Source organism: Coptis chinensis, chromosome 5 (assembly GCF_015680905.1).
Source record: "Coptis chinensis isolate HL-2020 chromosome 5, ASM1568090v1, whole genome shotgun sequence".
In the NCBI taxonomy this organism is placed as follows: Eukaryota; Viridiplantae; Streptophyta; class Magnoliopsida; order Ranunculales; family Ranunculaceae; genus Coptis; species Coptis chinensis.
The window spans coordinates 84,468,489-84,484,099 of NC_141460.1; the positions used below are offsets into that span (position 1 = coordinate 84,468,489).

The 15,611-nt window shown below is 37.2% G+C and overlaps 2 protein-coding genes across 2 annotated transcripts; one reads left to right on the forward strand and one right to left on the reverse strand.

Moving 5' to 3' along the window:
* The first annotated feature begins 6,192 nt into the window (after positions 1–6,192).
* On the forward strand, positions 6,193–9,900 carry AILP1 (aluminum induced protein with YGL and LRDR motifs). Its single transcript, XM_086561268.1, has 5 exons — positions 6,193–6,662; positions 8,140–8,380; positions 8,479–8,599; positions 9,192–9,301; positions 9,561–9,900. Exons 1-5 carry the CDS (start codon positions 6,460–6,462, stop codon positions 9,594–9,596), a joined length of 711 nt encoding a protein of 236 aa, XP_086417394.1. The 5' UTR covers positions 6,193–6,459; the 3' UTR covers positions 9,597–9,900.
* On the reverse strand, positions 6,380–14,871 carry LOC147499504 (putative pectate lyase 21). Its single transcript, XM_086561267.1, has 3 exons — positions 14,438–14,871; positions 10,805–11,604; positions 6,380–10,612 (listed from the first exon to the last, which is right to left on the reverse strand). Exons 1-3 carry the CDS (start codon positions 14,768–14,770, stop codon positions 10,243–10,245), a joined length of 1,503 nt encoding a protein of 500 aa, XP_086417393.1. The 5' UTR covers positions 14,771–14,871; the 3' UTR covers positions 6,380–10,242.
* Between the last annotated feature and the right edge of the window lie 740 nt (positions 14,872–15,611).

The following is a 15,611-nucleotide window of genomic DNA, read 5'->3' on the forward strand; positions in this document are numbered from 1 at the left end:
CCACATACTAATAATATCAATTAATAAATAAAACTATTTATATACAAAAATGCTTACATCGGTACAAGTCATATTATCAATCATCGCCGGTATGCTTCAATGCACTGTTGTGCTAGCATAAAAAGATGAGTAAATGAGTATTTATGAGTACGCGACATGCTCAACCGAGATAGTCATCGTTTGGGAATGGCACGAACACCGGAATTACTCATAAATCCATGCCTAGATTAATATAGACACCCGCCAATATTGTAATAGATATATAAAATTGACATTGAAAAGAAAAAACAAAAAAACTAATACGTAGGAGAGTGAAATAGCACGAAACACCCTTCACCTTGGCACTTGTGGCAGTCCCAAGACCACAATACAAGTAAGCCGGTAAAGCGCACCCCACGCCGTAGTCTCGATCTCGGCAAATTTCATAAGCGGTCTCAAATAACAAACGGAACTGCAGTTCCGGGCGTGTCGGTGAAGGCAAAGACATCCAAAGAAAAACAACAAATAAGCTCTCACAAAGAATCGCAACTCTTTTTGGGTTGGCGCTTCTTCACAACAACCCCATTTTCATCCCAGTAAAATCTTCATCCGTCACCTTCCCAGAAAACTGCTTCATCAAGAAATCCATCCTAACTTTGGAAGTGAACTTATTGGATTTCATCTCCGCATCTATCTTGTCCATGGGTATGCCAAGACCTTGGTGGAGGAGTCTTTTTGTCTGTTCTAGGGTCAAATCAGTGTCCCCATCCAACTTTGCTTTGCCTCCATCGAACTCCTAAGAGTTGGGAAACATCGTCCAACGTGATTGTCATCTCACCCTTACGGCATATGAAACGTGTTGGTCTCTCGGATGCCACCTTCCACAAACGCAGAGACCAACCAGATCCTCGATGCTTATATACACCTAAGACGGAGCACATAAGCCGGTCCTTTGAAGCTCCACATGAAAATTAGAGCGGTCGAACACTCTCCGGACGATATCCCATTGTACCAATTTGTTCGGTGCCCATGACACTTCAACACCCCTCGCCTCTCGCCTAAAACAACAAAACTTAGTATTAATGTATGCACAAGGTTTCAGTAATACAAAATTTAAATACTAATAGACAATATATAATAATATTACCTGCCCTTCTCCCAAATATCGCGAGCCACGTGCACCGCATAGTCATATAACAGATGTGACACACGAGGGCCACCTCCATAAACACCTCTCTGGAACTCCAAGTCATTGTTGGACTTTCTCACAATATTCACTGGAGGTACATGTACAGGGACTTCAGGGACTTCCTCGTCATCATCATCCTCCTCCTCCTCATCCTCCGGCGTCCTCCTCATCCTCCTCGTCATCAACACCCTCTTCGTCATCTTCTTCACTATCATCTTCTTCATCATCACCTACAGCTACACTCTTCCCACGATCCATATTTACATCATCTACATCTTCATCTTCATCTAAATCTAAATTTAAATCTACATCTACATCTAAATCTACATCACTCATAACTATTTGCTTTCTTCTCTTTTGATTTCCTAACTCTACACCACTTACTACATTACTGGGATCATCCACTTTCCGATCCCCTCTACGGACTGATGCCAAGGTAGTTGTTGCCCTTTCTCTCTTTTTCTCAGGCTCCTCGCGACCCGAACTACTACTCCCCCCACCTAACAACTTCTTAGCACCCGTGAAAACACTTTTTGCTACATTCTTCACATTCACATTCTTTGTTCGAGGCATTGCTACAAAATAAATAGGAGTTAAAAATAGGAGGCATTCACTATACTTATTTGTTCCATAATTTCATATAGCCTGTAAAGGCACCAAGCATGGAAGCACAATTGTGACAACAATATCCCTCTCATGCATGCATGCATGATGATGGCTTCACGATTAAGAGGAATTCTTAAACAAAAAGAAAAATTCAAAGGGAACCTACTTTTAGGAGATTCTTGGCAAGGTCTACATCCCCTACTTTAAATAGGCTGCTATTCACTACTAGAATCCCAATTTCACTAGCCTTCACTTTTGTTTTTGTCAAAAGTTCATCTATTTACTTTAAAAAAAAAAGTAGTTTCAATGTCAATTCACTTCAACAATTTATTAACCAGAACACCAACAAAGTAAATCAACCACCAAGGAACACAAACAATAGGTTTGATTCCATTAACAGCACAAATACTTGTGGTTCAATAAAACTATTCATTTCTCACGAACCATCCACTTTAGTCAATTATTCTTCCATGCTAGGAGTTCTACTTACAGAAACATATGCATTTTGGTCCCATCCCCTACTGACTTTGAAGTCTTAAATAAACATAATCTATCGTGCTAGCTAGTAGCACAAGTAACTACAAGAACTATTTTGTTGGATAAGGTTTCACTCAATATCCACCAATTCAGGTGGACTCATATGCTACTACACTTCCAGGTCAGTACGTACATTTGTTTGTATTGTAATACATTACAATTACTCACATAGTATTGTCCAGTATATAATGCCAAAAATAGTAAGCCTCTTATGAATGAATGCTTGAATACATTCATTACAATATTCCATCAAATAACCCATGCCATATAATGAGATAGCTAGTTAACTCTCCTTATTCCAATTTAACAACACAAAAGAATTCTATAACAGAAAACAGTTTTGAATTAAACCATAAACTAGTCCATTTTATACAATACACATTACAAAGTGAACATTAATAAATCATCAAAAGTTCAAATCTTTTTGCGAATACAATACACATAAAAAAAAAAAATACTACATCACAATTATCAACTACAATCGAAATGGTTTGGAACCCGAATTGGGGGGAGAGAATTTACGAGATGTGTGTTTAAGGAGTTTTAGTGAAAAGTTTAGAGAGTGTGAAATGTTTGGTTGAAGATGGAAGAAACAAACCTGTGAAAATAAAGGTTGCTCCGACTTAAGAAAACCAAGCGTGAAACGAAGATTGATTCGTCAATGATAGGTTCCTAAAGGATTTTGGACCTGGTAAATGATGGTTCTAAGTTTTATATGTTCACAAAAGGTTCCAATCCTTTAGGAACCACTAACCATCATTGGCATAACCTCGTTTCACATGATGTTGAACCTAAGTTTGATTGGCATAATAGGTTAGTGACTGGGACCTGGTAAATGATGGTGGTATATTGAAGCTAAAGTGCTCATGGAAAGTGAAGGGTTTTACTATACTAAAGGATTGGACTTCTTTCAGGTGATAGCAGAAGTTCTGAAGCCGGGGTAGGTACTTCTTTTTTCACTATTTAGTCTTTACTTCCTAGTCTCCGTCGACCTCACTAGATCTAATATTGTTTAGGTAGATTTTTGTGGCATGCTAGTTGTTAAATTTATCTTTCGCACTGGTAGGAGGTGCTAATTTATTGGATCGACCCTCCTTTTGCCTTCTAGTACAAGGCAAAAAGGGATTACTTAAAACCATATTAAATTCTAAATAGTCAAATAATTACCATTCTTCCAATAGCATAACTACCCATAACTGTAAACAAAGTAGATTAATAAGGTAATCGAAACATACAATAAGGATAACAACAAAGAAAGACACCATCTAGGGCTTGTTAAAATCATTTCGGGGTTCTTTTGCACCAATCATAGTTGCCCAAGAAACCACAATTTTCTCAACCATTTTATCAAAAGCGTACTAAGGAAAGCAACAAGTAGCTCAAAACATATAACAAAATGGGTGTCTAGTAACTGTTCTATTATATAACAAACATAACATTATAAAATTGAAAAATGGGTGTCTATAAAATTGAAAAATGGGTGTCTTATAGTAATCTGTTCTATTATATAACAAACATAACATTATATAACCCGCTCAAACATAACATTAAAAAAAAAAAAAAAAAAAAATTGAAAGATAGAAACGCTACCTTTAATGAAGTAGTATAGTTTCAAAGACACCAACCGAGTTTCTCGTGTAGTGATGAGCAGGTTACAAAGAGTGTTTGAAGAGAAGAGATAATTCGTGCTTTGTTAATTGAATTGAGATCGAGAGTTTGTGTTTGTGGGTTTTAGTCGAAAGCCCTAAATCGAGGGTTTGAAGCAGAAATCGCCAAATCAAAATCCCGAGGGTTTGAAGCGTAAATCGCAAATCAAAATCGAGTGTTTGTGTTTGTGGTTTTTGGTTGTGAAGGGGGTTTGAAGCAGAAATTGCTAAATCGAAATGGAATGTTTGTGTTTGTGGGGTTGCGGTTTGCGGTTTTGGGTATTTAGTTTGGGGGTGTATGATTTATGAGTTAAAAAACCATATTAAAGGCAGACCCGCCCAACTTCGGTCTCTGCCCAACACAAATTGGGGTCCGGCAGTAATAGGACCCAAAAAAATTAGTGTTTTGAGTCTTCCACCGTTAAAAATGCTTTAAGAAGTAAGAACACATATTGTACAGCCCCAAAACAATATTGAACTTTCAAGCTAAATTTGGGTATTAATGGCAAAGGAAAAAGGTCAACAGAGGTAACTCCAATCTTGGGGACATGTATGATATTCATGTCAACAGCGATAGGTAAGGATTTTGTTCTCATGAACGCTTGGATGGTTGGATGCATGAATTTGAAATAATTATAATGATATGAAAATAATAACTCCGTATGATTTGAGGATAAATTATAAAAATTACATTAATGTTTTTGCATGTTTCTTTGGAAATACCACTACCTTTAGTTTTTAATTGGGTCTTTTTAACTTTACAATAGATTATCTCCTCAAGAATGGGATCATAGATTCTTCATTTTGAGCATCTATTGTTTTGATATATTTATTATTTTGCAGATTCAAGTTATCAAGTTTAAAAAAAAAAGGAAATTGATCAAATTTATAAACAATGGAGGCTCTAATATCTGAAGCAACTTATTTTATGAGGTCGCTTTTACCTTCCAACACGATTTGCTGGTATTGAAATAAAGAAACATATATAATATATCCTAATGAATTTGTATGCAGTAGTCAGGTAGACTTGATGCTATTCAGCTATTGTATCAGTCTACCTTCCAATTCCGAATTGCGATTTTACCTTCAATTAGTTCAACATCAATCTTCCGTTATGTCATTGATAATATTTGCAATGTACGTACTATCGATAAATATTAATAAAGAAAAATCTAATCCTCAAGCTATCCAACGGGGTATCTAAGTATAACACATTGCCTGGCATTAGTGCCAACAAGATAAACTTTGTCACCTGGTTATTTATACCGCCGACTGTAACAGACTAACAGTGGAATCTGATGCTTTGTTTAATGAGTTCGGTTCCTGGTACATAAATGAATAACACACTGTTAGATTTGTGCCGAGATATACAACACATAGATATCGAGATCGAAGTCTATATTTCAAATGTGTGTATTTCGAGACGATCCAACGGTGTAATCGGTTACAGAGATTTATCTCTGTACCCGATTATAAAGAAACCGGACTCTTGTTTCATAATCTGTCCTGAAATCTCAATTCAGTCACTATCAGAATACAAAAACTTGGTTCCAGTCCATGGTTTTGGAGGTTAGAATATTAGACCCGCTAGTTCTTGCATTCAAGATACTACGCACCATTTGGAATACATTTTTTGGACTATTCTGACTCTTTGAACGAATAGTTGAATGCCAATGTCCAAAGTCCATCCACCCATGGTTTTTATGGTTTTTTTTATGAGACCTATGTTTTTTTATGTTTCGTTTTGTTTTGTTGTTGTTTTTTTCCTTCTCAGAAAGGAAAAAGGAAATACTGTGCTAAAAAAAATAGATGTTGAGTACCTAAGAAAAACTAAGCAAATGGAGGATGCATCAATTAACAAAGCATTCCTCTGTCCTCAAAGCCTCAAAGGCCAGGTGCATTTACGAGTTTCAACAGTGTTTTGCCCAAAGTTCCACGCACAGAAGAAGTAGATAGATTAGTGCCAACGTTGGCGTCCAAGCAAGGGTTTTAGGGACATGGAAGTGATTGGCGCATAGTTGGAAGTTATAGACTTATAGGCTTTATTGGCTAGGTTTCTATCTGGGACCCGGGCTGAAAGTAAGTCCTAATTCCTAACCTCTGGCTTGGGATCTAAGAACAACTAACTGTGTTGGGCCCAGGTGCATGAAACTTTGATGAACCCAGGATCACAAACACATAACCTTCGATAGTTCCTAAGCCAAAGCTGTTGGTCAGGTCCATTTTTTATACACGAGAATCATCGCCACTATTGACTATCCTGTCCCACGTCACATGCCCAGAGCCCAAGATACCCCATCCTTTTCTATTCAGGATAAACTAGTATATTTATAACAAAGAATTGCCCACACAAGTCTTCAAAATAACAAAAAACACCCTAATCTCCATTTCTATAAATCCACACACCCCCTTCATTTCCACCTTCTCTATGTCTTTACAATCTCTGTGATCATATCTAGAGAAGGAAACAAATATTTGTAGATAGACAAATAGAGAAGAAACATGTTGGGTGTTTTTAGCAGCACTATAGTTACACCACCAGATGAACTAGTTGCAGCTGGATGTCGTACGCCTTCGCCCAAGATAACTTCCACAGCCTTAGTTAACCGGTTTGTTGATGGTACCAGCTCAGCTGTGTCTGTTCAGGTCGGTGACAATGTTCAGTTGGCTTACACTCACCATAACCAGTCCATCTTCTTACCCAGGTAACGGCCTGTTTAGTTCTTGCCGTTATTTCTCATGTCATAATTATGTGATCATACCCCTCATAAACAGTGGCACATAATTTCATGTCATGCGCCCCGTAGATGTTTGCTATGAAATAATTGTTAGAAGAATTCGACTAACAGGCCACTACAATCAACGCAGTAGCTAATATAGTTTGTTATACACTTGAGACTGTTTGTGATTTATATATCGGAATTATAATTTGATCTGGGAGCCTAGATAAAATTCTACTTCATGCAATTGTAATTAATAATTTCCAAGTATAGTCAAGTTTATTTAGGATTGGACCATGATACTTTGGATCTATAAAACCTTTGGTTCTGAAATTTGAGAGCAACAGTTTCGAGATGATTAACGGCTATGATTTGAGAAATCATTCATGTGAAGATCAAGCCGACAGAAACTGACAGAAGAGTGAAATGTTGTGCAAACTGCCACGCGTAAGTACATCTTTTATCCCGTTTCGCATTTGAGCCATACGCGTGTCTTTAGGTTTGGATAGGGTGGACCCACTTGAATGTTTTGGTCAACTATTGCTTGCTGCATCTTGACAGTTTTCAGAGGAACGAATCAATCCAAGTATCCAAGGGCTGCTGTATGTCTCTAATCTTGGTAGGTTTTGTCGTTTTCTTAATGGGCCCAGTTCTGGACCCAATGAGATGTGGCACCTGGACCAATTTCCTGAAGCTATCTCCACCTAATTACCTAAAAAGAAGGAAATCGCAACTAATTTTGTCATGTTCAACTGTGATTGCTGTATAACATTCATCATTTCACATTTCAGGCACACCTAAGTGTCCAACTCCATGTCTCCATGCCTTGTTTCCTTGGACACCATAATATTTTTAACTTTTTGGTGGATGGACACAATAATGTGGACTGTGGACGTGAATGCTTAGAAGTTAGAACTATAGTATTTTGTTGGGGACTTGAGGCACCTTTTTTTTTCAAAACAAGTATAAAGGAAATAATTAAGTTCTAGAATAACTAATGGTCTTTGATGAGATAATCCTTCCAAAAAAACCAGATGTATTGTTGTTACTTTTTAGTCTAAGAAGTTTGATTTAAGATTACTTCATCAAGGAGTTGATTTGGAAAAATTTCTTAAGTTTGGAGAGTGTTACAAGTTTATAGCATTCAGAACGTGTAAAATGCCCCAGTGAATTTTTAAATTTCGAGTAAAACCGGAATGATTTATTAAAACAATTTAGACTAGAATTACGGTGTAGTTTGCTGATTATGCAATAATTCATCTGATTCTTTATACAGAGTGTTAAGGAATTGGAACATTTCGTGACTGATTAGTATGTTTAGTGATATTTTGTTATCTTTGCCCAAAAAAAAATAAAAAAGTGATATTTTGTTATATGTTGCTGAAAGACTAAAAGTATTACGGGTTCATAAACCATAGTCTTCAAAATGAAGTGCAAACTCATTTTGATCCATTTATTTCAGATCATTTGCGGTGAAGGACGAGATATTCTGCTTGTTTGAAGGAGTGCTTGAGAACTTGGGGAGCTTGAAGCAGCAATATGGCCTTGCTAAGTCTGCAAATGAAGTGATGTTGGTTATTGAAGCTTACAAGGCCCTCCGTGACCGGGCTCCTTACCCTGTAAACCATGTTGTTGGCCACCTCAGCGGAAGCTTTGCGTTTGTTGTCTTTGATAAATCCACATCGACTTTATTCGTGGCTTCTGTAAGTATAAAATGGGCTAGTAGATTTAAGTTAAATGGCTATACGTAGTAACCAAAATCTCACATCAATGACAAGTTGGCTACTTATTGTGAGAACAGGATCAAGATGGCAAAGTTCCTCTGTTTTGGGGGATCACTGCTGATGGATATGTGGCCTTTGCCGATGACATTGAATTGCTCAAGGGGGCGTGTGGCAAGTCACTTGCGTCATTTCCTCAGGGTAATTTTCATCATAACTTACAATTTGAGTTCTACAAACTATACGTAATTTGTGATTTCAAAGTCTCACCTCACTTGTGGACAAATGCATTCAAATTTCTACACCAGTAGGTGGAAAAATAGCAATGCAACCTTATGATGCGCATTTTTCACTGAACAATTGATAGCTCATAGCTAAAGGAGTGTGCAACACTTTCAACTAGCTAGAACAATCAGATCATTTAAAGAAAAAAATTAAAGAAGAACTCACACAGTTTCTGCTATTGAAACATTACTTGTGTACTTATACAGTTTAGACAGTATTGGGCCTAGAAATGTAATTCCAAAAAATAAATACAAAATCAATTTTAGTTATCTGCAAAATGAGATCATATCAACTAAAACTAGAGGAAGGAACTGAAGAAGTATACTGCAATTGCCCTACAAGTCCTACAACATCAATGTCATTCTCAGTCCTCTAATGGATAATTTGTGACTAATGATATGAGCAGTGCATTAAAGTTCAGATCACATAAATTTGACTGTTCACATTTAGTGGAAAATCTGAATTGAGATTTTCTAGTCTAATTGATGGTTTGGGTATTATGTTGCAGGTTGCTTCTTTTCGACTGCAGCTGGTGGATTGAGAAGCTATGAGAATCCAAAGAACAAGATCACTGCTATCCCTGCCAAGGAAGAAGAGATATGGGGTGCAACCTTCAAGGTAAGAACTGAGAAGGTCAATGATTTAACCAACATAGTAATTACACCATTGATCTTGGTTCAAAGATCCATTTGCATAGGACTTGGACACTTGGTTTCACTTGAAAAAGATACATACATACTTCACCTACAGACTACGGTACAAATGTTAAGCCTATTGATGATCAAACTGTACAACACTGCATTTAGCATTTGTTGTTTGCTAAAGTAAAGTTGGCTACATTTGCTGATAACTCTTTAATATTGTGGTTATTTGTCAGGTGGAAGGACCAGTAGTTCTTGCAGCTACAGAGTAAAAGCGCTTCTGCCATTTTCAACTAGTCTTTAGAACCTGTGTTTTACATCTGGTAGAAGGGATTTCAATGTTCTGTCAATGTAAGACTTGACCCGAGTGTCCTGTAAATATCAAGTGAACACTTGATAGAGTGAGGGAAGATCTTGTGTATGAAAGAAGGCAGCAGGACTTAAATGAGTTGATGGATTTTCCTTCCTCTCATCTTAGGTAGTCTTAGCTTCCTATATATGATATGTTACTTCACTCAATGTATAGTTGTGCTCTTTGTCTCTAATAAAAGTTTGTAGTAGGCATGTAATCCATCACATGAATATTCTGTACTGTTATGGCTTTCTGAGGGTAAGTTTGAGAATGATTGTGCATTTAATTAGGCCTTTCATTCGCAATTTTGTAAGTTTAGCCGGATATAGAAAACCACACTAGATCAGTCAATCCTAATAATCTGGGCTTAGTAATAGTTGCATAGTCACTATCAGTGCGACATATTATTCAGGAATCGTGAAGTGGATAGTTTCTGACTTCCGCTACAATTTACTAGAGAGTAGAGATTGAGGAATTCTATCTTCTCCATCTCTTATGCTCTATTACAACCTTCTAACATTAAAATACACGAACTAAAAATACATATCCAATTCTTACGTCCTGTGTCATGGGGTTGCCTTGCAATCTCTTAGTTTCTGCCCAAAAAGAACCCCTGAACACTTAGTCACTAGACTCGCGAGAGTGATTGTTGGCCGAAGTGGAAGCCTGTAGTTTGGGAATTCGGTTTCGGGTGTAGTCAGTGTGCCGTAACTCAAGAATTCGTGAAACGTAGCTCCCTCCAGCAGGAGGTCTTCGGATGACTCTATGGTTGGTGTTAGGTCTGCTGTGAAATGCGGGTGCCATGGAGTCACCTCTAGCCTTGCCCCTGGCTCAAACACATTTTTATCTGAAAGAATTTTGGCGTGAACCCTCCCTCCGATCGCATAATAATGCCAATCTCTATAGTAGTTGTTCGCAACATGGCAGTAGCCCCACCTGATACAAGGATATAAAAAAAAAAGATTGTTATGTTAATGAAAATTTTCATTAAGATGCTTCATTATTAACCTCAAACAAGAAATCGGAAGGCCACTTGCATACAGTCTGACTTCTCGTAAGCCAGGACCTACGGCACAAAGAAAATAACAGTTCAAGGAAAATAAAAAGCAAAAAGTTAAGATGGCTTACCTGCAATGTGGCATCCTCTGATTAGAAGATTCAAACCAATTCCTGTAGACTGTGACCCTCAGGTTTTGGTCAATAGTATCTTTATCGGATGCCCCTAACAACATATTGAAATTATGATTTGAAAGATAGCAATTCGAAATGGTTACATCTGTTGATCCTTGTAAGACTGTAACCAATCCCAAATACGCATCTTTTGATGTCAAATGATCAATCCAGACTAGCCTGCTACCGTTAAAAACATGAACTGTATCACTATTCCCAGTGGAAAAAACCTCTAAGTTATGCAAAATCACATTCTTTACATTTGCTAGAACAAGGCCTTTCTGTATAATTGTCACATTTGCTCCTCTTCCATCAATTGTTGTATCTGACTTGATCCATAGTTTCTCCTTTAGTTTAATCACCATGCTTTCGTTAAAGACAATCCAAGCTCCTCCTTTATTTTTCCCGGCATAATTTACAGCATGGCGAAGAGTACCAGGTGCAGGATTTTTCGTATTAGTATCATCGTTGCGCGTGACAGTGTAATATGAGCCAGCTGCACCACCTGTGACCCCTGTGGCAAAACCAACTGCACACATTGGCAGCTTGTTGCCTTGAGCGCAACTTCTGTACTGGCATTTGGTACCATCTGCAATTCTATCAAGCCCATATTTTCGCAAAGAGTCCGATAATCTACCTGTTCCATTACTTGTAATCTTCTTATTGCACTGAATGAGTTGGGGAAGCATGGATTGCGCATGTTTAGCATTGCGCAAAGCCTGCTTGGAGAAATCTATAATTGATTCTGGGATGTAAACCTGTAATGGAGTTAGTAGTAAGAATTAAGTCAGTTAACAACTTGTGCAAATTGTTTAAGCCTTTGTTTCCTCAGTGACAAAAAAATAAAATTAGTAGATATACATGTACTTTTTGTTGTAGTGTACTATATAAAAGTTTAAAAGCATCTACGGTAAAGTGTATTCTCATCAGGCTTGGCACAGCCAAACCTAGGGCCACTCATGGTGTGCTCACCAGTGTTTTAAAAAACGCTATGGGGTAGTCGGGCGGTGGGAGAGTGCCTACCGCCTAGGCCTTCTAGGCGGTGTCTAGACCGGCTAGGCGTTAGGCGGTTTTTTTTCCTAATATATTTTATAATATATATATTAATATACATCTATACTACAAGAAATTAAGAAAATCATTTACAACTCAAAAAATAAACACAAACAAATATACTTATTACAAAAATACGTAATAGTTGAAGAATATTGATTTCATATAAAAATATACCGTTTCTTATAGTGGCATATAATTTACATTAGACTTTAGTCTTTTAAACTCATTCAAATCTTAAGTCTACACAGGTCTTTAATTTTCGATATTTAATTATTCAAAAAAAAAAAAAAAAAATTGAACCGCCTAGAGGCCGCCTAATCGCTCCGCCTATTTTTTAAACGCCTTGGGCCTAGGCGAGTCAGTTGAGCACCGCCTAGCACCTAGAGACCACCTAGGCGGCCGCTTAGACCGATTTTTAGAACAGTGGTGCTCACAGCTCAACGGTAGCCAAACCTAGTCCAATATTGTCTCTGGCTTAGCCACCTCTGGCCCAACAATAGCTATGCCTCATTATAGTGTGGGGTTTTATCTCAAAAAGCCTAGGGAGCCCATCATATAGATTGAACTATTGAAGCATATATTCTTTGCTATCCAATTTGATTCATTTTTGGTCCCAGAAGACCACAGACACATGCAAATATGCAATTCGACGCAAAAAAGAGTTGCCGTCACAAACTCTTTTCCGGATGTGTTAGGCTAAGTCCAATGGTGCGGCAAAACACCAAATATCACGGACATTTTGATCCAATGGTGCGTCAAAACGCTAACCCGCCAACGCTATCGGTATAAGTTTACTTATATATAGCGCCAGTTTTAATGAGATAGCATCAAGTCTACATGCCACTCAAAGTGGCGGGTAAAAGAAATCTAAACCACACGCCTTTGAGAATGGCGGCTGGAGAGTCCAAAAAAAAAAAAAATCTTTTTTGATTTTTTTTCCCCACATGCCTGTGGGAATGGCAGTTGGAGAGTCCCCAAAAAAATAAAAAAAAATCCTACCCCCATAGGCACTAGCGGTTAAGAGTCCTAAAAAAAAAAATTTTTTATTTTTTTTCCCACACGCATGTGGGAATGGCGGTTGGAGAGTCCCAAAAAAAAAAACTTTTTTTTATTTTTTTTTTCTCGCCTGTGGGAATGGCGGTTGGAGAGTCCAAAAAAAAAAAAAAAAAAAATCTATCTGCCATAGGCATTGGTGGTTGTGAAAATAACCATTGGGTTGGGAAACGCTAAGCCGCTAACTGTACACACTATGCTATTGTGGTTTGGCGGGATGGCGCACCAAACCATTGGACTTAGCCTTAGTAAAATTTACGTACTACTCATTCTTGCATTTTGGAGGATTGCTAGCGTCCTTCCCTCTTCAGGGGTAGGACCATCCTAACCTAAATACAAACAAACCAAATGACCCGTTGACCTCTTAAATAAGTTGCACTTCAAACTGTCAAAAGAAAAGATCAGTCAGTTAATTTCATCTTCTACAAGCCCTCAACACAAAAACATTACCACCCACCAAAAATATCTTACTCACTCTGGTGCAATTCTTACCAACTTTGAGACTGGAAATCTCAAATTCCTATTTATTTATTATATACATAACAATTAGTTTACTTTCTTCAATTCAAACATGGGTTAATCAGTATTACCCCCCACTAGATGAGCCAATTAAGATTTTTCTCTTACTAAATGGAAAATTAGGGTCTCTCTCCAAATATACACAAAAAAAATTCGGTCTCTCCAATTTGATTTTTTTGTGTGTGTATTTAGAGAAGAGACTCTAATTTCCAATCTAATGGGGAAAATTCTAATTGGCTTATCTAGTGGGGGTAACACTAGTTCACCCTTCAAACAACCCCTTAACCTAACAATCACCCTCAACCGCCTACACATTCTCTGGCAACCGAAATCCGATCAAGTCAAAGTCCCAAACTTTATTGTATCCCTTTAAATAAATGAAGAACTACCCACTATCATTAACTTTACAACAATAATTCGATCAAACTAGAGAATCCACCCCCATGGTAAGCATTATTTTACAAGTAACTAATCACTTTTTTTTGTTTTTTATTTGGGTAGGATGGTCCTACTCTTTTAAGGGTAGGACGCTAGCAATTATCTGCATTTTGGATGCAAAACTATGTTCATAGAACTCCTACAAAAAATTAAAAGCGTAACCAAATTAGAAAATAGTATCATCTACAGTTCTGCACCAAGGAGAAGAGATCGATTGGTGCAATATATACATGTTTTTTTTCATGTGGTATCAAGTTGTCAACCCATGGAATTACTTACAAATCCACAAAACACTGCTTTTGCCATAAAAAAATAGTGTTTGTGAGGGACTACAATTTCTCATTCATATAGAACGATATTTTGTCTTTTAACATTAGGGAAGTTGCCTTTTATAATTGTCATACTTTAAAATTTCCCAAATAAGTCACGAAGATTTTAAACAACTTAACCACACGAAAAAAGATATTTCCAATTATAATAACGAGTTCATTAAACTAAACTGAAAGAAAAGGAAGAAAAACTTACAGAGCTGGTAAGATTACTCCCGGAATACATCAAGAGCGGTCGAACTAACTTCTTCAATCTACTTTCAACTTCCTCATACTTAGACAACAAAAATTGATTTAAAATATAAGGAATTTCTTCAAACTTCTCCATACCATCTTCAACGTCTTCCTCCTCATTCATCAACATCTTCACACCTCTTTCGATGCTATAAAGACTTCTAGTAATATTATTTCTCAACACATTTATAACCATATCATCACATCTCTCATTAACGTTAGCATGAGAAGAACAAACCAGCACTAATATATATACCATGAATGGCACCATTGGAATTCTATACAACAACTCCATGACTTTCTTAATCTAGATAACATTCATTTAGTTCCTACGTATATATAGCTAAAACTTTAGAAAAAGATGGATTAGAAGGTTTGAGACGGTTTGTTGTTAAAGGAGAAGATTAGTGATAAGTCACGTTGATATGAAGGTTGTATTAAAAAGCCTTACCTCGTGAAGAAACCATCATTAAGGAGGGTTCCTTGGATTTTGTCCAAAAGACCTTCTAATATTGTTTTGGAATGCTGCCATTGCTTATTGCCTTTTATACAACCGTTTTATATGGATTTAGAAGATCAATAGACATTAATGATGATATTATGCTCCATGTTTTTAGTCATGTTACTAAAACATGTGTCATTCTCTGTCTTGTGGAATTCATAGTGATCAGTTTAGTTAGGAGTAGTTGTATAATTGTTGTTAATTTGGACAATGTAGCTTGCCTCCATGAGTATACAAGGAGCTTGATGAAACACGAGGGGTCCTGTGATCTTGTCGTATTTTCTTAGCTTAAACGGAAATTAATACAGGAAAACTGGGAAAGGCTAACAGAATGAGGAACTTGAGCAGTTAACATTAACCATGTCTTCACTCTTTACTTTTTCTAGTGTGGCATGTAACAAAAAACTGTTGCCAAATCAACACAAATAGCCAAGTAGCCAACCATGAGTCCATGACTCTAAAATGTTCTGTTTTCTATTTTGATCAACAAACCTTTTTTTATTGGTACACCAAAGATCAACCTATAGTTCAAGCCTATAAACACCAAAGGTCCATTAGCTGCCAATGGACCATTGAAAATAGTCCACATTACATTTTGAGTTTTAAATGGGTCGGATCATGGGTTAAATTTCCG